This window comes from Bos indicus x Bos taurus, chromosome 21 (assembly GCF_003369695.1).
Source record: "Bos indicus x Bos taurus breed Angus x Brahman F1 hybrid chromosome 21, Bos_hybrid_MaternalHap_v2.0, whole genome shotgun sequence".
NCBI classification, from domain to species: domain Eukaryota; kingdom Metazoa; phylum Chordata; class Mammalia; order Artiodactyla; family Bovidae; genus Bos; species Bos indicus x Bos taurus.
The window spans coordinates 54,944,171-54,966,805 of NC_040096.1; the positions used below are offsets into that span (position 1 = coordinate 54,944,171).

Here is a 22,635-nt window from a genome sequence, read left to right on the forward strand (position 1 = left end):
TACAGACATGCTTTCAAGGCATTGTACATTAAAAACACAGGGGTTGGATTTGTAACTGGCTTGAAGTTGTGTGTATGTGCTCAGTCGTGTCCAACTCTTTGAGACCTCATGGAGAGTAGCCTGCCTGGCTCCTCTGTCCATGGAATTTTCCAGGCAAGAATACTGGAGCAGGTTGGCATTTCCTTCTCCAGGGGATCTTCCCAACCCAGGGATCAAACCAGCATCTCTTTTGTCTCCTCCATTGGCCAGCTAACATCCAGACATCTGAGTTGAGTAAGTCCAGGACTGCCCAGGCAAGCCCAGACTAAATTGCTGTCCCAGTTGTTTATTATGAGCTAAATAAACACTTAGAGTTTTAAGTCACTGTATTTTTAGATGGTATTTTTTTTTGCACTGTTATCTTAGTAATGGATAGATGACACATTCTCTATTGGTTAGTCATGTGCAAGAAGGGGATAGCTGGTTGTCTGTCAAGATTACTATAGAAAAGGACACTTGGATTGACCTGAGACTAGTAAGTTCCAAAGATAGTTCCCTTCTCAAAGATTGTTGTTTTTCAGTCACTAAGTCATCTCCAACTCTTTGCAACCCCGTGGACTACAGCAAACCAAGCTCCTTTGTCCTCCTCTATTTCCCAGAGTTTGCTCAAATAAGTAGTATGAAATCATTGGTCCTGTCACAAGGAAATGATATCCTTTCCATCTTGTAAACTTCTCACATCCAGTGAATTGCATTTAGTTCTAGATGTCACCTCTTCCAACAACACAAGAGTAGACTCTACACATGGACATCACCAGATGGTCAACACCAAAATCAGATTGATTATATTCTTTGCAGCCAAAGATGGAGAAGCTGTATACAGTCAGCAAAAACAAGACTGGGAGCTGACTGTGGCTCAGATCATGAACTCCTTATTGCCAAATTTAGACTTAAATTGAAGAAAGTAGGGAAAACCACTAGACCATTCAGTTATGACCTAAATCAAATCCCTTATGATTATACAGTGGAACTGAGAAATAGATTTAAGGGACTAGATCTGATAGAGTGCCTATAGATGGAGGTTTGTGACATTGTACAGGAGACAGGAATCAAGACCATCCTGAAGAAAAAGAAATGCAAAAAAGCAAAATGGCTGTCTGAGGAGGCCTTACAAATAGCTGTGAAAAGAAGAGAAGCAAAAAGAAAAGGAGAAAAAGAAAGATATAAGCATCTGAATGCAGAGTACCAAAGAATAACAAGGAGAGATAAGAAAGCCTTGCTCAGCAATCAATGCTGAAATAGAGGAAAACAACAGAATGGGAAAGACTAGAGATCTCTTCAAGAAAATAAGACATACCAAGGGAACATTTCATGCAACGATGGGCTTGATAAAGAACAGAAATGGTATGGACATAAAAGAAGCAGAAGATATTAAGAAGAGGTGGCAAGAATACACAGAAGATCTGTACAAAAAAGATCTTCACGACCCAGATAATCATGGTGTGATCACTCACCTAGAGCCAGACATCCTGGAATGTGAAGTCAAGTGGGCCTTAGGAAGCATCACTACAAACAAAGCTAGTGGAGGTGATGGAATTCCAGCGGAACTATTTCAAATCTTGAAAGATGATGCTGTGAAAGTGCTGCACTCAATATGCCAGCAAATTTGGAAAACTCAGCAGTGGGCACAGGACTGGAAAAGGTCAGTTTTCATTCCAATCCCAAAGAAAGGCAATGCCAAAGAACCCTCAAACTACCGCACAATTGCACTCATCTCACACGCTAGTAAATCTCACACGCTAGTAAAGTAATGCTCAAAATTCTCCAAGCCAGGCTTCAGCAATATGTGAACCATTAACTTCCAGATGTTCAAGCTAGTTTTAGAAAAGGCAGAGGGAACCAGAGATCAAATTGCCAACATCCGCTGGATCTTTGAAAAAGCAAGAGAGTTCCAGAAAAACATCTATTTCTGCTTTATTGACTATGCCAAAGCCTTTGACTATGTGGATCACAGTAAACTGTGGAAAATTCTGAAAGAGATGGGAATACCAGACCACCTGACTTGCCTCTTGAGATACCTATATGCAGGTCAGGAAGCAACAGTTAGAACTAGACATGGAACAATAGACTGGTTCCAAACAGGAAAAGGATTACGTCAAGGCTGTATATTGTCACCCTGCTTATTTAACTTATATGCAGAGTACATCATGAGAAAAACTGGAGGGCTGGAGGAAGCACAAGCTGGAATCAAGATTGCTGGGAGAAATATCAATAACCTCAGATATGCAGATGACACCACTCTTATGGCAGAAAGTGAAGAGGAACTCAAAAGCCTCTTGATGAAAGTGAAAGAGGAGAGTGAAAAAGTTGGCCTAAAGCTCAACATTCATAAAATGAAGATCATGGCATCTGGTCCCATTACTTCATGGCAAACAGATGGGGAAACAGTGGAAACAGTGTCAGACTTTATTTTTCTGGGCTCCAAAATCACTGCAGATGGTGACTGCAGCCATGAAATTAAAAGACGCTTACCCCTTAGAAGGAAAGTTATGACCAACCTAAATAGCATATTGGAAAGCAGAGACATTTCTTTGCCAACAAAGGTCCGTCTAGTCAAGGCTATGGTTTTTGCAGTGGTCATGTATGGGTGCGAGAGTTGGACTGTGAAGAAAGCTGAGCACCGAAGAATTGATGCTTTTGAACTGTGGTGTTGGAGAAGACTCTTGAGAGTCCCTTGGACTACAAGGAGATCCAACCAGTCCATTCTGAAGGAGATCAGTCCTGGGTGTTCTTGGAAGGAATGATGCTAAAGCTGAAACTCCAGTACTTTGGCCACCTCATGCGAAGAGTTGACTCATTGGAAAAGACTCTGATGCTGGGAGCGATTGGGGGCAGGAGGAGAAGGGGACAACAGAGGATGAGATGGCTGGATGGCATCACTGTCTCAATGGACATGAGTTTGAGTGAACTCCGGGAGTTGGTGATGGACAGGGAGGCCTGGCGTGCTGCAATTCATGGGGTCGCAAAGAGTCGGACATGACTAAGCAACTGAACTGAACTGAACTGAATCTCTCTGAACCAGATAAAGTCCTTTGAATGCAAGTAATTAAGGGAACTCCTGAAACTGATAGAAAATAGAGGACAAGGCTCAGAACCAGGGGAAGCGAGGAATCCAGGGCATCTCAGGGGGTCTAGGAAGCAGGAGCTGCTGGATGGTCTCTCCCTGGGGCTCTGCTGCCTGGGTGGTCAGCTCCAAGTCTCTGCCTCTCTCCCGTCTGGAGCCAAAGTCCTGAGAGAAGCACTGATCCAGTGTAAGTCACATGACCATCTTGGCAAGAGGAACTCAGGGAGCCTTGGCTGACAGACCCATCAAAATTACCATGAGGAACAAAGGGATTCCTACAAAAGCAGTTGGGATGCTATCACCAAAGGAAAGGCGAGAACAATCAATGAATGTACATTCACTTTTGTGCCTTAGGTTTGTCCTGTATAAAATGGGAGTTATAATACCTACCTTACAAGACAGTGATGTGTTAATGTAATGTAGGTCATGTGACTAGTATGTACAGGGGAAGGTGATGGATAGATGATTTGAAACAGTGAGGAATGCTCAGTTATGTCCAACTCTTTGCGACACCGTGGTCTGTAGCCTGCAGGGCTCCTCTGTCCATGGAATTTTCCAGGCAAGAATACTAGAGCAGGTTGCCATTTCCTTCTCCAGAGGATTTTCCCAACCCAGGGATCAAACCCAAATCTGTTTGCATTGGCAGGTGGATTCTTTACCGCTCTGCCACCTGGGAAGCCGGATAGATGATAGATGCTATTATTAATTATGTCTCTACCTACAACAAGGAAGTGCTGCTGGGATGGGGGGGGAAGACCCCAGATTTGGAATTAGAAGGCCTAGGTTTGAGTTTGGGTCTGCCACTTTCAAGCTTTGAGGTCTAAGGCAAATCAATTAACTTTTTCTGACACTTAGTTTTTCCTTCTACAAAATGAGGGATGTTTATGTGCCCAGTTGTGTGAAACTATCAGCAGCCTCGTGGACTGTGGCCACCAGGCTCCACTGTCCATGGGATTCTCCAGGCAAGAACACTGGAGTGGGTTGCCATATTCTACTCCAGGGCATCTTCCTGATCGAGACCTTCCGATCCCTGGGTCTCGAACCCACGTCTCCTACATTGGCAGGCAGATTCTTTACCACTGAGCCACCTGGGAGATAATAACAATATTGATCTCATAGGTATTGTGAGGTTCAGCCTTGTGGAAGCACATAAAGGATTCATAATTTCCAGCATCTGCAAGTCTTTACAAGGCTCCTTTGTGCCTGTGGCTGGACGTTTATACAGGCATACCTCATTGTATTGCACTTTGCATACATTGTGTCTTTTTACAAAGTGAAGTTTTGTGACAACCCTGCATTGTCAGATAATGGTTAGCATTTTTAGCAGTAAGGTATTAATTAAAGTGTATACATCATTCCTTTACATGCAATGCTACTGCACACTTAGTAGACTACTGTATGTTGTAAACATAACTTTTATATGCACTGAGAAACCCCAAAATTGGTGTGAGTTACCTTATAGTGATATTCACTTTATTGGAGTGGTTTGGAAGCAAACCTGCAATATCTCTGAGGTCTTTCTGTGCTGAATTCCATTGGGGTTGTGAATTGGGAATGGATCCAGGAAGACCTTATTTGCCTTGTTTACTGCTCTATCCTCTGGACCTAAAATATTCTACACATAGGTACTCAGTAAATATTAAATGAGTTGATTAAAGACAACCTTGACATTCAAGGAAGGCCTTAACTCCAAAGAGTGGCTCTGAAGGAAATTGTAAGGTCCTATGACAGACGAGGATGGAGAACTATTTGTCCTTTAAGTGCTTCTCAAATCACCTGAAGTCTGCTTACTTTAAGGACTGACATCACAGGCAGTGACTATGAATTGAGGTGTGGAGGAAACATGCCTGAAAATGATCATGGTCCAAATTCCTTAGGCTGCCACCTGAAACTTTTGACTCCCTGGCTATTGCCACATTTTTTCCTGCAACTTGCTCCCTCCTGCTCTGATCTCTAGCCATCTCGGTGACATGCAATTCCTGACTGCTTTACTCCAGTCCCACCCCCTTCAATGCTGAATCTGTTTGGCTAATGAATGAAAGTCACTCAGTCATGTCCAACTCTGTGACCCTGTGGACTGGGGCATGCCAGGCTCCTCTGTCCATGGACTTCTCCGGGCAAGAATACCGGAAGGTAGCCAATCTCTTCTCCAGGGGATCTTCCCAACCCAGGGATCAAACTGGGGTCTCCTGCATTGCAAGCGGATTCTTTACCAGCTGAGCTACCAGGGAAGCCCCTGTTTGGCTAATTCCTGGCCTTTTAGTGCTCAGGTTAAATGCCACTCCCTCCAGGAAGTCTTCCTTGATCCACAGTCCTAAGACTGGACTAGTCCTTCCTATGCTCCCACAATACCCTATACTCACCCTGATGGTGATTCTCACCACACTGTATAATAATCTCCTACTTACTAAATTTTTTTAAGTCTTCATTGAATTTGTTATGTATTCCTTCTGTTTTTTATGTTTCTTTGTTTTTTTGTTTTTTTTTTTTCTTTTTGGCTGAGGCATGTGGGATCTTAGCTTCCTGACCAGGGATCAAACCCACACCCCCTGCATTGGAAGGTGAGATCTTGACCATTGGACTGCCAGGGAAGTCCCCTCCTGTTTATTTTTCATTCTCAACATGCTTAATTTGAGCTCCACAAGGGCAGTTCTTGGTCCTTCTTTTGTCCTAGGTGCCTAACTCAGGTCCTGGCCCCTATTAGAAACTCAGTGGATACTTGCTGATGAAAAGAGTAAATGAAAATGGTGTTAAAATCAGGGTTTGTGAAAGAGTCTGAGAGTGCAGTAGCAGAAACACTCCAAGTCCTTCAGGGGTCACTGCCTCTATAGGATGCCCCCCTCCATGATGTTTTCCTTAAACCATTTTTCATGACTGTCAGATTATAATTGTAGAATGAAATAATTATAGGCTACCTCCAGCTCCATGCTGCCAGAATCCTCCTGATTCTCAGCCCTCTCTTTAAGAGGATTATCAACCTACTCTGCAATTCCCACCACACCCCTTCCTCTCCCTCTGATTAACCGCACTTACCCTTTTGTTCATATATAATAAAAGTATTTAACTTTTTGATTTAATGCGTGCATTTAATATATGCCCTAAGCAGCTGCCTCAGTCACGTAGCCAGTGCCTAGAGGGCCGGTGCATCATGCCTTTCTCCACACAGAACTTCCTGCATTGCTGTGAGAAAGCTGGCGTGAGCCAAGGGAAACAATGATCGCAGTTGCTTTGTGCTCAGTAGGACCATAAACGCCAGCAGCAACCAATAGAAAAGTCTGAGATACTTCACTCCCTACCTAAAATCTACCTTACTGTGTTATTTAGCCAGCTTTCTCTCCAGAACTCGGCCATTCAGTACCACAATGCACCAGTGGACTTTTAGCCAAGGGGTTGGGACAGTTAAGATTGAGGGACTTCTTAGATGTGATTTGGGAAGGGATTCAAAGGATGCCCAAGTGAGAGATCTCCCAGACTTTTTTCTAAGATGTAAAGATAGTAGCACTTAGAGACATCTACGTGATAAAGAATCTGCCTGTAATGCAGGAGACCCGGGTTTGATCCCTGGTGGGGAAGATCCCCTGGAGGAGGGCATGGCAACCCACCCTAGTACTCTTGCCGAGAGAATCCCCATGAAAAGAGGAGCCTGGCAGGCTGCAGTCATAGGGTCACACAGAGTTGGGCACAACTGAAGCAACCAAGTCGCAGCAGCAGCAGAGACATCTACAAAGGTTTTTGTTTTCCTAACTCAGTCATGAATGATAGACCATCTGTATGTGCCTTCTTTTTTTATTGATATATTGATTGTCTGTCTCCCCACCCCCACGATGGAAGCTTCAGGGGGCAGGGACTTTGCTTTATTTACTGCCTCATCCTCTACAGTCCATAGAGTCACAAAGAGTAGGACACAACAGAGCGACTGAGCATGCATGCACTTCTACACTTAGAACAGTGCCTGGCACATACCAACCACTCAGTGAATGTTTCTTTATTCTCTCTCTTTTTGTTTTTGAACTCTTTATTTTGTATTAGGGTATAGCCAATTAACAGTGTTGTAATAGTTTCAGGTGAACAGTGAAGCAATTCAGCCATACATGTACCTGTATCCATTCTCCCCCCAAACTCCCCTCGCATCTAGGCTGCCACAGAACACTGAGCAGAGTTCCGTGTAGGACCTTGTTAGTTATCCATTTTAAATATAGCAGTGGGTACACGTCCATCCCAAACTCCTTGGTAAATGTTTTTTGAATGAGTGAGTGGGCTCAAGTAGTAACACAGGAGGACACTCACTCCCAGCATCCAGGGGACAGGTGGAGCTGCTGTCGGGGAAGTAATGGGTGTCTGGACACAAAGATGAGAATGAGAGCTGAAGTTTATTGGTACTAAGGAAGTAGCCATTGCAATGACAAAGGGACAGCTGCTCAGCCAGTCTTCTTCTTTTCTGGACATCTGGGGGTCATTAAATCAAGTCTGCAATTCTGGACTGCACGGCCAGTCTCACAGTTCTGGATAGGACACCGTGGAATCCCTGGGCCCTGAGCAGAGTCCCCGGGGAGCAAAGCAAATGGCCCAGGGGGCTATCCATTGCCATTTTCTCCTCTGCTGCTCACGTCAGAGCCAAGAGAAGCCTCTGTTTGTGTGGGAAATGGCACAGCTTGCATTTGAACTTGCTCTTTGCCTAAAGCCTAACATCTACACATCCAGCTTCTTGTCCCAGAATTTATAACCCAATATAGACATTCGTGTAACCCTTGATGTCCTTAAATTTGTTGCTCCTCAGATTCGCTTGGATTTGCCTTTGGCCACTCTTGAAGGGGATAGTCTCCAGAGTGAGACTGGCTCTGTGATGGGGTTTGAGGACTCCAATGCTGCAGCAGAGAAAACAGACTGTCAGAAAACCATGGGATTATGATAACCTCAGAGCCCCTTTCTACTCAGAAGCCAGACTTCCCCTTCCCCTATGTCTAGAACAAAGGACAGTTCCACCCCGAGGATAAGATGGGAAGGAGAGTGAGCACTGCCAGGACTCACAGGACTCTCTGCTGTCTCCTGAAGAGACCGCTTCCTTCCACAGTCAGCACACAGTCTTCAACCTGCTCCGAGAGGGGGTTTGAAAATACCACCTGTATAGAGAGCGGCTGGTTCACAATGGCTGCTCCTAAAACCTGAACAAGGAAATCCAGAGAGGAGAATTAGTCTCATCCCCCAATTCATCAGACATTTATGGAGGGCACTATTCCCTAGATCTGCTACCTAAAGAACTAAATTTCCATGGCCTGTGTTTTTCCAAGTATGGACAACTTAATGGATTGTCATTAACATTTTTAAAAAAATGAAATAGATCAGCACTACCAAACCAGCTCTTGAACAAAGGCTAAAAGATCTCTAGATAGGAAACACAGAAAAGGTTTATAAAAATGAATCCAAAACAACAAAGTAAATGGTAATGGGATCATATTTATCAATAATTACCTTAAATGTAAATGGGTTAAATGCTCCAACCAAAAGATAAAGACTGGCCGAATGGATACAAAAACAAGACCCCTATATATGCTGTCTACAAGAGACCCACCTCAAACCTAGGGACACATACAGACTGAAAGTGAGGGGCTGGAAAAAGATATTTCATGCAAATAGAGACCAAAAGAAAGCAGGAGTAGCAGTACTCATATCAGATAAAATAGACTTTGAAATAAAGACTGTGATAAGAGACAAAGAAGGACACTACATAATGATCAAAGGATCAATCCAAGAAGAAGATATAACAATTAAATATGTACCCAACCTAGGAGCATCTCAATACATAAGGCAAATGCTAACAAGTATGAAAGGGGAAATTAACAGTAACACAATTATAGTGGGGGACTTTAATACCCCACTCCTATGAATAGATCAACCAAACAGAAAATTAGCAAGGAAACACAAGCTTTAAATGATACAATGAACCAGTTAGACCTAATTTATATCTACAGGGAATTTCACCCCAAAACAATAGATTTCACCTTTTTATTAAGTGCACACAGAACATTCTCCAGGATAGATCACATCCTGGGCCCTAAATCTAGCCTTGGTAAATTTTTAAAAATTGAAATCATTTCAAGCATCTTTTCTGATCACAATGTGGTAAGATTACATGTCAACCACAGGAAAAAAATTACTAAAAACACAAACATATGGAGGCTAAACAAACGCTTCTGAATAACCAACAGATCATGGAAGAAATCAAAAAGAAAATCAAAATATGCATAGAAACAAATGAAAATGAAAATACAACAATCCAAAACTTATGATATTCAGTAAAAGCAGTGCTAAGAGGGAGGTTCATAGCCATACAAGCCTACCTCAAGAAACAAGAGAAGCATCAAATAAACAACCTAACTTTACACTTAAGCAACTAAAAAAAGAAGAACAGAAGAACCCCAAAGTTAGTAAAAGGAAAGAAATAAAAATCAGAACAGAAATAAATTAAAAAGAAACAAAGGAGACTGTAACAAAATCAACAAAACTAAAAGCTAGTTCTTTGAGACGATAAATATAATAGACAAACTGTTAGCCAGACTCATCAAGTAAAAAAGGGAGAAGAATCAAATCAATAAAATTAGAAATGAAACTGGAGAAATCACAACAGAAATACAAAAGATCATAAGAGACTACTATGAGCAATTATATGCCAATAAAATGGGCAACTTGGAAGAAATGGACAAATTCTTATGAAAGTATGACCTTCAAAAACTGAACCAGGAAGAAATAGAAAATCTTAACAGACCCATCACAAGCACGGAAATCGAAACTGTAATAAAAAATATGCCAACAAACAAAAGCCCACAACCAGATGGCTTCACAGGTGAATTCTACCAAAAATTTAGAGAAGAGCTAACACCTATCCTACTCAACCTCTTCCAGAAAATAGCAGAGGAAGGCAAACTCCCAAACTCATTCTAAGAGGCCAACATCACCCTAATATCAAAACCAGACAAAGATGCCACCAAAAAAGAAAACTATAGGCCAATATCACTGACAAACATAGATGCAAAAATCCTCAACAAAATTCTAGCAAACAGAATCCAACAACATATTAAAAAGATCATACATCATGACCAAGTGGGCTTTATCCCAGAGATGCAAGGATTCTTCAATATATGCAAATCAATGTGATACACCATAATAACAAATTGAAAGATAAAAACCATATGATTATCTCAATAGGTGCAGAGAAAGGCTTTGACAAAATTCAACACCCTTTTATGATAAAAACCCTCCAGAAAGCAGGCGTAGAAGGAACATACTGCAACATAATAAAAGCCATATATGACAAACCCACAGCAAACATTTTCCTCAATGGCAAAACATTGAAAGCATTTCCTCTAAAATCAGAAACAAGACAAGGGTGCCCACTCTGACCACTACTATTCAACATAGTTTTGGAAGTCTTAGCCACAGCAATCAGAGAAGGAAAATAAATAAAAGGAATCCAGATTGGAAAAGAAGAAGTAAAACTCTCACGGTTTGCAGATGACATGATCCTCTACATAGAAAACCCTAAAGATTCCACCAGAAAATTACTGGAGCTAATCAATGAATATAGTAAAGTTGCAGGATATAAAATTAATACACAGAAATCCCTTGCATTCCTATACACTAACAATGAAAAAACAGAAAGAAATTAAGGAAACAATCCCATTCACCATTGCAACAAAAAGAATGAAATACTTAGGAATAAATTTACCTAAAGAAACAAAAGACCTATATATAGAAAACTATAAAACACTTATGAAAGAAATCAAAGATGACACAAATAGATGGAGAAATATATCATGTTCATTGATTGGAAGAATCAATATAATGAAAATGAGTATACTACCCAAAGCAATCTATAGATTCAATGCAATCCCTATTAAGCTACCAGTGGTATTTTTCACAGAACTAGGACAAATAATTTCACCATTTGTATGGAAACACAAAAAACCTCGAATAGCCAGAAAGAAGAATGGAACTGGAGGAATCAACTTTCCTGACTTCAGACTATATTGCAAAGCTACAGTCATCAATACAGTATGGTACTGGCACAAAGACAGAAATAAAAATCAATGGAACAAAATAGCCCAGAGATAAATCCATGCAACTATGGACACCTTATCTTTGGCAAAGGGGGCAAAAATATACAATGGAGAAAAGATAATCTCTTTAACAAGTGGTGCTGGGAAAACTGGTCAACCACCTGTAAAAAAATGAAACTAGAACACTTTTTAACACCATACACAAAGATAAACTCAAAATGGATTAAAGATCTAAATGTAAGACCAGAAACTATACTCTTAGAGGGAAACATAGGCAGAACACTCTGACATAAATCACAGCAAGATCTTCAATGACCCACATCCCAGCAATTCTAATGAGGTGGATGAAATTGGAGCCTATTATACAGAGTGAAGTAAGTCAGAAAGAGAAACACCAGTTCAGTATATTAATGTGTGTGTGTGTGTGTGTATATATATATATATACATACATACATAGAGAGAGAGAGAGAGAGAGAAAGAATTTAGACAATAACCATGACCCTATATACAAGACAGCGAAAGAGACACAGATGTAAAGAACAGAGTTTTGGGCTATGTGGGAGAGGGTGAGGGTGGGATAATTTGAGAGGATAGCATTGAAACATGCATATCACCATATGTAAACTAGACGACCAGTGCAAGTTGGATGCATGAAGCAGGGCACTCAAAGCCAGTGCTCTGGGACAACCCAGAGGGATAGTATGGGGAGAGAGGGAGGAGGAGGGTTCGGGATGGGGGACAGTTTTGCACCTGTGGCTGATTCATGTTGATGTATGGCAAAAACCACCACAATATTGTAAAATAATTAGCCTCCAATTAAAATAATTAAATTAATTTTTTAAAATGAAATAGAATATAATATCAGTGTTTATCATGCAAGATATTGTTATGTGAAACTTTTACTTCACTTACACATGTATGGACATTTGTGTAAAATATTTCTACTCAACCCATCGTATGGAAAGATCTGATGACTTGGGAGTCTTCAGTAATATTTCCTCTGCTGCAAGGATTTCATTGAAATGTGAAATAAACAAGAGCTCCAAAGGATTCTCAGGGATAATTTGAGTGGGTAGGATCATTTGGGGACAGTTTTTGTTCTTTCTTTTCACAGTCTAACTCCATCCCTTCTCACCCTTTTATCTTAGTTGGCTCAGTTTCTTTTCACACCAGTGTGAGTCAAGACCAGTGGATCATTCAGGGCTTAGAGAGAAGGAAGTAGCCTCAGGAAACTTGGAGGCACCTTTGGAAACCCTCCCTAAAATAGATTCCAGTGGCTGGGCTTGCCAGATGCACCCCACCAGGGGGCACCCCAGGCTCACTTGGCAGGATCTAGGGGGCTGCTTGGCCTTGGGGAAACAGCACTGGCAGGAAGAGCCCTGTGAAGTCTCCCCACCAGAATGTCAGAGAAAGAGGAGTCCTTGGAGGCCATCTAGTCTAAGCCCGTCATTGACAGTTCAAGATGCAGAAGCCCAGGGCTTGTCTAAGGATCCACAGCCAGGAAATAGCACATCAAACCTGAGCTGACCTTTGTTCAGGCAGCGCTCTTCCCCCACTCAGGATCCTCCCATTTGCGCCCAAGTTTCCTCATGTTGACCCTGGGGAAGGCCAACAGCGGGAGGAGACACAACAGAGGGGTCTTTCCCCAACCTCCCCATGGCAGTTGCTCAAGATGCACCCATAAGACCTCTCAGGGTACAAGAGGATGGAGACCTCATCCAGTGTTTTCTGATAAACCTGCTCCTGGTGGGGAGGTTCCTGGAGGCACCAGAAGAGGCAGGGGGAAGGAGGGGCTGCTCTCCTGAGCAAGCTCTCAGCGGTCTCTATCCCCCACCCTCAGTCAGTCCCAAGGAGCCCCCAGGCCACATGCAGGGCTCTTGCCTACATTAATCACGATGCTGGGATAGGCTAAGGTGATGATCTTCTTCACCAGGATCTTTTCAGGACTGTTCTTCTCTTCACCCAGGGCACTGATGCGGATCAGCTTGTCTGTGGACAGGTACTGGCTGTACTGGGAATAGGTGATTTTGCAGGGATAGGTCTTTGCTAGGGAGAGAACACAGGATGAGGTGAGACTCGCTAGAGAAATCAGCTGGGCCTGGGTGGATCTGGGACCCTACTATGCAGAGGAGAGGCCGACCTTACTGAGCCCCCAGTGAAGCAGGTACTCAATTTTCTGTTGGAGGGGCTGAGAGGTGAAATGGCTTGCCCAGGGTTATTCTACTAGTATGTGGGTGCACTGAGGCTCTAACCAAGGTTTGCTGCTGCTGCTGCTAAGTCACTTCAGTCGTGTCCGACTCTGTGCAACCCCATAGACAGCAGCCCACCAGGCTCCCCCATCCCTGGGATTCTTCAGGCAAGAACACTGGAGTGGGTTGCCATTTCCTTCTCCAGTGCGTGAAAGTGAAGTCTCTCAGTCGTGTCCGACTCTTCGAGACGCCATGGACTACAGCCTACCAGGCTCCTCTGTCCATGGGAATTTGCAGGCAAGAGTACTGGAGTGGGGTGCCATTGCCTCCTCCGAGGTCTGGAGGACTTCAAATCTCAGGCTTTCATCACTAACCCGGCCCATATTCCTTGAGGTAGTAAAGGAAGGATTGAGGAGAAGGAGGAGGTTAAAGGAAAGAAACAGGAGTAGAGGAGAGGGAGGAAGAGGGAAGGAAGGAAGGAGGAGGACTATGTGCCGGAGGAGACACTAGAAAGACAGTTCTCACAGGGATCTGCCCTCAAACCCTTGGCTGGCTTGACCCCCTTATGGCATTTCCATAAGCTACTCTGTGTTCATGCCCATACCCAGAGCCCATACCTTCTTCAGGAGAGAGTGTGATGAAGGCTGTGTCCTGCCAGAATGGGAGCAGGGGGCTGCCGTCATGCAGCAGAGACTGGGCACTCAGGTTCACTCTGAGGTCCTTGAACTGGGGCGACATGTTGAGGGCCAGCAGGACAAACCTTATGTCCTGGCCCATGTCTGGCGAATCGAGCAGCTGGAATTTCAGGGAGACCTGGACAACATCACTGGGCTGGAGAGAAGGAGTAGCCAGGCTCCGCGGACTGTCACTCAGTGGCACGGACCTAGGTTGCGATTCTGTTCGGAGGGAGCCTGGGGACCTTCCAGCCTTCAGCTTCTGAAGAGCCTTCAGAAACACCTGCCTCTCCTGCAGAGAACCTGGGAGGGCAGAGCACAGCACCAGTGCCCTCATTTCAAATTCCACCACCTGAGACTCTCCGTCTGAGGCTTTCTCTGCCACCAGAACTGACTCACCTCATACATGGAGCAGACTGAAAGCGCTAGGAAATTTATGCCCCCAAGAGCAGCCCTCAACCCCTGACCAAAAAGAGTTGGTGGATAAATAGCCTAGGCTCCTTGCCTCCTGAGTGGGATAAATCTGCAGTATTGTTCTACACTTTATACTAAATCTCTGATAGGATTGCCAAATTTAGCAAATAAAAATACAGGGCAGTTTAATTTGAATTTCAGATTAACAACAAATGATTTGGCCACAGTGAGACCACAGCATTCTTCATCCTACATTTTCTCAGCCACCCCACTGGCAGGGACCCCAGCAGACTGAGCCCCAGCCACCCACCCACAGTGCTAACAGGCCTGACAAGGCTCCCAGTATCGGCTTGCTCCCCTTCCTCATCTCACTTGCTCATTCTCCTTCCCTCCTGTAGCTTTTAAATCTCCTCACTGATAAACCACTTGTCTTCCAAGTGATCCCCAGTGAAGATAGCCACAGAGAGAATTGAGGTGGAGGGATGGATTGCCAGTACCCTGGATGTGTTCAATGCTGTCTCTTAGGCTTGGACTCTGGGCTTTCTCTGTGTTGGCCCTAAAGGCCCACATAGACAAACACAAACACGCACTTTACGGCACTTCCAGGAATCTCAGGTGCTCCCGCCACCAGCCCACACAGTCCTGATTCACTCTTGCTCAAATCCTGCCCCTCTCCCTGCTTCTGGCCCTCTTAGACTGAATATTTTTGCTTGGCTCCCTAGTAGTCGAAACTGGTGGTTGGTCTTAGTTTCCAGGAATCAGTCCACAGCTGACTGACATAGATGCCCCTTGCCCCACTGGCTTGGGTCAGAAGACCCTGCCAGGGATCCCATTTCTCAGAACCATCCTCTGCACGGTGTGGGTGTGGGAGTGAACATTTGGCCTTAGATCAGCTGCGGTGCTAGCTGTGGTCTGGCCTGTCCTCCAAATACCCAATAAAACGAATAAACAATAAATTATATGAAATTAATAAAATTAATTAGTAGGAAAGAGTTTACTCAATCTCCTGCCCTCTTCAGGTTGATCTTTCAGGAAGGCAGGGGCCAGGAAGGCAGGGGCAAGGAGATCATATACTATAGCTATATGATGGCTGTCGATGGCCCTGCAATGCAAGTGAATATCTTGCGGAGGGTGCTCACTGCCTGTGTGGAGTGGGGTGGGGAGGGACATGAGAAAGCGAGGCAATGGGGACTCCAACTAGGCCCTTAAACCTGAAGGGCTGAGGAGACAGTGGGCCTGGGTTCCGGATCCCCTACTGCAGAGGACTGTCCCAGCTGGCAGAGAGGTTCCCTGGGGTCTTGGGGAAGGTGCCTACAGGACTTGGATTCTGCAGGGGCCTGGCTTGGTCATACCTTCTCTATACTTGTAGTTTTCCGTGATGTCATCCCGCTCATCACTCTGGATGCTCTTGGTGCTAATAAAATTACCAACAGTACTGGTGTCCTGGTGAAGTTTCTGCTCCTTCCCTCCAAAGACCAGCCAGGCCATACAGTCAGCATTCACCATGGAAAAGGCGAAGGCTGTGTCGTAGTTCAGATCCACCTCTCCTTCTTTGATGGCTCTGACGGAGGCAGGGCCGCAGCAGTAGAGGCCTGACAGGGAACAGAGGGGCCTCGGTGGGCTGTGGCTGCAGGGCTGAGTGGGGGTGGGGGCTGTTTCTGTGGCGCTGGGCTCTGCCTGTCCTCCTGAGAGTCTCACCATTGCTTGTCTCCTGAGGTGTAGCGTCCAGCACCTGCCAGCCTCCGAATCCAGGTGGGAGGTCGTTCCGTGCCATCCAGCATTCATTCCAGACGTGGAAATTCCTGAGGCAGAAGCCAGAGGAGTGGGTGTCAGGTGAAGCTGAGGGAGAGTCGGTGGTGCTCGAGTTCTTTCTGGAGTAAGGCAGGGGACGATGAGTGATGGACAGCTAGATAGAAAGTCAGGGTGCTGCAGGCCTGTGCACCTCTGTGGGAGGCAGGTGACCACCCTTCCTCCTGTGAGCCTTAGCTTGCCCAGAAAGGAGCTTTCCTCTCTTTGTAAAGAGTGAAGGTTCCAGAGCCAATGGAAACCCTTCACTCTCTCTCAAAAGACTCTCGTAGCCCTTTCTTGTGTCTGCTGTCCACTCACAGAGGCAGTCACGCCTCACCTTTGTGTCCAGAGGTGAGACTTCAGGCCATCTGTGATCAGAGCCACAGGTTGAGTATTAAATGAAGGAGGTGAAAAAGAGGAAAACTCCCTCAGGGCAGAGAGCTCCTGTGATGTGATATATTAAACTCAGAAGATGGTTGTATTTGTGTTTAGCTGCTTCTCAGCCTTAGGGATGGGGATACCAAGGCTCAGGGCTGGTTAAATGGGGGGGCGGGGGCTGCATGGGAGGGTAGCAGGCTCATGCAGTTTGCCCCAGGAAGAGATGTCTCTCACCAGACACTGTCCTTCTTCTTATTCTCCAAAATCCTGCCTGTGTTGTCATAATACTCATCAATGATCAGGTTTCCGTCTGTGTCGTGGCCAGAGTTGAAGTTGGTGATCACTCGGGTGGGGATCCCCAGACACCTCATCACTGTAGAAAGGGCAGAAATCTCCTGTGGACCATGGATTCCTGGGCTTAGCGCTCTCGACTCAGGGAAATCATACACTTGGCAGGCAGGAGCTGTCTGGGGCACCAGGTTGGTGACCCGTCCGACCTCCCTCCCCACCTTCCTGAGCTCCTCTCCCTAAGGCTCCGCACAAAGGTGAGAGCTTGTCTGCTTTCTCAAACAAGCTCTCCTAGGGCCAACAGAGGGTCTAGCAAGTTTTGGGTTTCCCTGCCCTAGCCAGCAAGGTGGCAGAGGCAGGTCCCTTGGCAAAACTCAGTAGCCTGACTTGTCTCACTTCCCTCCTGGCCATAAATCTCTATCTTCAAACCAAATAGCTGAAATTTTTTCCCTCCTGGGGTAAAGATTAAGACCATCAGATTCTTAGGCAAAGGGCTCTGCTGCTTGGATTTCCCCTTCTGTGTGGTTGTACTGTCTTGGAAGCTCATTATGGAAAGTATTTATAGATACAGCCAGGAAGTCAAGGAGGCTGTAACAAAGGCTAGAAAAGTGAGACTCTATGCCTAATGGAGAAATTCTTAAAAGAAGGTAGAATGCTGTCTTTATGATTTTTCTTGTCATTAAATAACTAGCATGAAATATATTGCTCCCTAAAAATCTTTCACCAAGTAATTTTAGCATTCCTGATAATCTTTGCCTGAATTAATGCTATGCTCAACCTTGATTATGTGTCCAACACACAATCAGTTGTGTCCAACTCTTTGCGACCCCATGGACTGTAGCCCACCAGGCTCCTCTGTCCATGGTTTTCTCCAGGCAAGAATACTGGAGTGGGTAGCCATTCTCTTCTCCATGGTGGTACCAAAATGGTTATATTCTAACAGTATCATTTTTTCCATGTGTATTAGCTGGCATTCTTCTATAAAGAAAAGCATTTCAATCTCCCTCTCCCATTTTGTTGGTATTGTTATGAAGTGAAGTGAGTCACTCAGTCATGTCTGACTCTTTGAGACCTCATGAACTGTGGCCTGCCAGGCTTCTCTGTCCATGGAATTCTACAGGCAAGAATACCGGAGTGGGTTGCCATTCCCTTCTCCAGATCTTCCCAACCCAGTGATCGAACCCAGGTCTCCCGTGGCTCCTGCATTGCAGGCGAATTCTTTACCATCTGAGCCACCAGGGAAGACTGGTATTGCTATACCTCTTAGAATCTGTCTCAAGGTGGGAAAACAGAAATTGATCTACAGAGATGTCCATCACAGCATTAAAGTTAAAAAAAATACATGAACCCACTGTATTGTTATTGGTTCATATACTTTTTTAAACTTTAGCAGAGGTTATTTTTAGACATTTGCTTGGTTTCTAATTTTTCCCCTATTGTAATTAATGCTGTGATGGACATCTCTGTAGATCAATTTCTGTTTTTCCCCCTTGAGACAGATTCCAAGAGGTAAAATGACTGAGTCAAAAAATATAGATATTTCTAATAGTTCTTCAAAAATACCACTATCATTTAAAAATGTTTAGAATTTTCAGTTTAGATACTTATTTATAATAAGCATTTAATTGTTTGCAGATTTTAGTTTAGGGTCCTTCTTTGGCACAAAGCCTCTCCAGGCTGGGGTGGGGGGATACATTCCTGGATGCAGCCCAGGAAGGGGAGGAGAGAAGCCCAAAGGAGAGCCATGCACTTGCCTGGAGTGGCAGGTCTGCACAGGGCCAAGGAACAAGGGTGGGGAGTGAGCACAGCTGACAGTGAATTGTAGGTGGAGGTGACACAGGACCACCCTAGAGACTAGAATGAAGGTGGGAAAAGCTGCCACTGAAGGAACATGAGACAGCAGTGAGGCAAGAGCATATGAGGCAAGAGCGTGACTCAAGAGCATTACCGTGGGCACATTAATGCTAAGATTACAGTCAGGAGGGTGGATAACACTTAATGGTAATAAGAGCACATGCCAAAGAGGGGTGGTCAGAGGGAGCAGGGAGCAAGCCTCTGTTCTTCACCCTGACTGCTAAATTCATGAAGTGTCAGTGGTGGTGTCAGCTGCTGCTAGACATGGCCAGATAGGCACTTTCCTACCCAAGCACAGGTCAGTGGTGTCATGGCACTCTGAGTTCTCTACTACACATGGTATATGGCATTTAATGATTTGTTTATGAGTCTCCTCCTGAGGGCAGGGATTGTGTGATAGTCATCTTTATCATTATATAACCATTAACAATACAAGGCAGGCCTGTTCTGCAGAAACGTGGGTGCATCTTTGCTGGAAGAGTGAATGAATGTCTCAACTCTTCTGTCCATTTTGACAATTTCCAACTGAAGGCTGTGTGCTGTGCTGTGGATACCAAGCTTGACTTTCCACAGAGCATAAGCTTTGAGTGGTAATGGGTCTGCACTGATCCATTCTCACCATTTCCTCATCATGCCTCATGAGAGGACTGGGATAGGGGACAATAGCTGTCACAGTGAGGCAACAGAGGGACAAGAATGGTTCTCTACTCTGGGAGGAGGCAAGTCTTCAGCTTCAGTGTCACGCAAAGGAAGCAGTGTTCAGACCTGCACAGTCATGCACGTACATGTTTCACGGGGTTTTTCCCTCTCTGTCCTGCTTTCTCTGTCCCCCAGCAAAGGGCTTCTGTTGTGGCTTCATCTCTCACTCTGTGCCAATGACTCCTAAATTTGAAACTTGAGCCTACATGGAGACCTTGCTGTCACTAAGCACATCCCCAACTGAGCTTGTCTTCCATTCTTGGCTAGCTTCCTTGCCAGTTGATGGCATCATCATCCTTTTAGGTGCCAGGAATGGTGCCAAGCACTGCCCAGGCATAATCTCACTTAATCCCCTCCACAACCTTGTGATTATTCCACCTTTGAAGAGGAAAAACCTGAAGTTTAGAGTGGTTGAGATCACATGGCAGCAAGAAAAAAGCCATGGCAAGATTTAAACCCCTGTATCTCTGATCTCAGAGCCTCCCAGTGTTAACCACAAGCCTTCACGACAACTTCACTAACCATTGCAACTTCACTACACATCCCAGCAACGTGTTGTCCTCAATGTGTTTTCCTTTGTGAAGTCTTCACCGATTACTCCATGCCCACTCATCCTCCTCCCTGTGCTTTCACTTAATTCCAGCCACCAATGCCACACATCTGATCACTGCATGAAGCTCTCTGTGATCTCATATACTTGTCCTATCTTGTCAGCTAGATTACAAATTGCCCTAGAGTAGGGCTCAGATCAAATACTTTTCTTGCATTTCTTCATCCCCAGCACAGTGCTGGCCAGAGTAGATGCTCATTAAATTTGTGTTGAAATGAGTTTTCTTTAGCCTCACTTCTGCAGACTGTCAGTCCTGATGACTCACAATTTGATGTGAGTCTCAGGTAACTTTGTACCTGAGATTTTCATTGATAATTTGGGAGCTGAATCCCTCATAAAAGAAAAACCACTGTGGGGTGTGCGTGTGCTTGTGCACGCACCTCCATGCACATTCACACAGCAATGCTTGGACAAAGTGGACAAGATCTCAGAGTCAGGAAAGGTCGATAGAGTTCCTGAGGTATATTACACCACACGACACTCCTGGTATTAATTACTATGTCTCTTCACTTAGCCATTTGGCACTCATTCAGTGACAAATGTAAAGCCCCTGTGGTAAACCAGGCAGTGGCTCTGATGCTTACACAAAGACATAAGACCATCCTGCCTTCAAGGAGCACAGCTTCACTTCTGACCAGCTGGGGACCCTGTCCTGATGGTGTGGTTAAAACATGGACTCTGTTTCAGGACTGGCCATGAAGACTTCCCACCAGTTCTCTCCTCTGCACCGCCATGTGGAAATGTGGCTCCAATTTTATAAGAGAAATCAGTGCAGAGTTCAAGCCCAATTTATCAAAATTCATTTGGTCAGCCTTGCTGCCACACTTCCATGGCTTATACTGATGAATACAGTCAGAGCCCCAAGTAATAGAATTAATTGCATTTAAGTGTGATGACTTTTAGCATATTTTTGTTTCACCCTGGATTCATTAAGCTTCCACATGGTAAAAACATCATTTCCTGTTCCTCCTCCCATGCCTTTAACTGTCCCTTATAACCGAGATGGTAATATTGCTTGGTTTTTCAGATATGCCATCACAAAATCAAACAATTCTCTCTTGTCTCCAATGACAATGAAACCTAAAACGTCTCTAAAAAATAGTCTATTTTTTTTTATGTAAAGAAGCAAGAAGGTATGACTCAAAATGAGAAAAAGTGCCTGTCAAACTAGATCCACAAAGGACAGATATAAGGGAATTAGCTGACAAGGATCTTAAAGCAGCTATTTTAAATACTATCAGTAAGTCTAGAAAAATGGTATAGATGACCTTACTTGAAAGCAGAAATAGAGACACAGGCATAGAGAGCAAATATATGGATACCAAGGGGAAAGGAGGGGTGGGCTGAGTTGGGAGATTGGACTTGACATATGTACACTACTATGTATAAAATAGATAACTATTGAGAACCTACTGTATAGCACAGGGAATTCTGCTCTGTGCTCTGAGGTGACCTAAATGAGGAAGAAATTTTTTTAAAAAGGTGGGGGACACGGGCTTCCCTGGTGGCTCAGATGGTAAAGAATCTGCCTGCAATGTGGGAAACCTGGGTTGGTCCCTGGGTGGAAAAGAACCTCAAGAGAAAGGAATGGCTGCCTACTCCAGTATTCTTGCCTGGAGAATTCCATGGACAGAGGCTACAGTTCATGGGGTCGCAAAGAGTCGGACACGACTGAGAGACTAACACTTTCGCTTTTCACTCATGTGTATACATATGGCTGATTCGTTTTGATGCACAGCAGAAACTGACACAGCAGTGTAAAGCAACTATACTCCAATTTAAAAATATCAGTATACTCAGTAGAAGGCAAAGGAAAACAAGGACATAAAAGAGAAATAGAAGACAAAAAAAGACCCAATGGAACTTCTAAAGATGAAAAATATAAAACATAATACAAAAAATGTACTGGAAAAATATCGCACAAAGATAAAAATATATTTTTTGTAAGAACACATTCAAATACCATACTACATATCAAACACATCAAAAATGTTTCCCTATTGTAGAAGGAGGTGAATAAGAATGGGTTATGAGATAAAAGGGGGAAATCAATTAGTAAATAATTTTTTTAAAGGAGGGATTTGAAGCAGACCTATTATGATAAATGCCATGAAATGAATAATATGATTAATTGAAACCTAAATACTCCAAGGGAAAAAGGAGGGAAGTAAAGTAAAATAATGGTGAAGAGGGAGCTTCCCTGATGGCTCAGTGGTAAAGAATCAGCCTGCTAATGCAGGAGACACGGGTTCGATTCCTGGTCTGGGAAGATCCCATGCCACGCCGCAACTAAGCCCGTGCACCACAACTTCTGCGGCCATGAGCCACAACTACTGAAGCCCACATGCCCTAGAGCCTGTGCTCTGCAACAAGAGAAGCCACCGCAATGAAAAGCCCGCACGTCACATCTAGAGAAAAGCCTACTCAGCAACAAAGACCCAGCACAGCCAAAGGAGAACTAAAGTCTGCTGGATGGCTAGAAACAACTTTTGAACAAGACCCAGCTTGATCTATGGAGCCTAAGAGCTAGGGATTAAAACAGTATCAGGCCAGTGATCATAGCAGCACTATTGACAATAGCCA

At 44.3% G+C, this 22,635-nt stretch overlaps 1 protein-coding gene across 1 annotated transcript in view; it reads right to left on the minus strand.

Moving 5' to 3' along the window:
- Positions 1-7,454: 7,454 nt before the first annotated feature.
- Positions 7,455-22,635, minus strand: part of TGM5 (transglutaminase 5) — a 33,896-nt gene continuing 18,715 nt past the window's right edge. Inside the window, exons 7-13 of the mRNA XM_027521837.1 lie at positions 16,836-16,974; positions 16,134-16,237; positions 15,788-16,027; positions 13,965-14,324; positions 13,044-13,204; positions 8,132-8,265; positions 7,455-7,968 (exon numbers count right to left, since the gene is read on the minus strand). Coding sequence (XP_027377638.1) covers positions 7,821-7,968; positions 8,132-8,265; positions 13,044-13,204; positions 13,965-14,324; positions 15,788-16,027; positions 16,134-16,237; positions 16,836-16,974 — 1,286 coding nt within the window. The 3' untranslated portion in view covers positions 7,455-7,820. The remainder of the gene's footprint in view (positions 7,969-8,131; positions 8,266-13,043; positions 13,205-13,964; positions 14,325-15,787; positions 16,028-16,133; positions 16,238-16,835; positions 16,975-22,635) is intronic.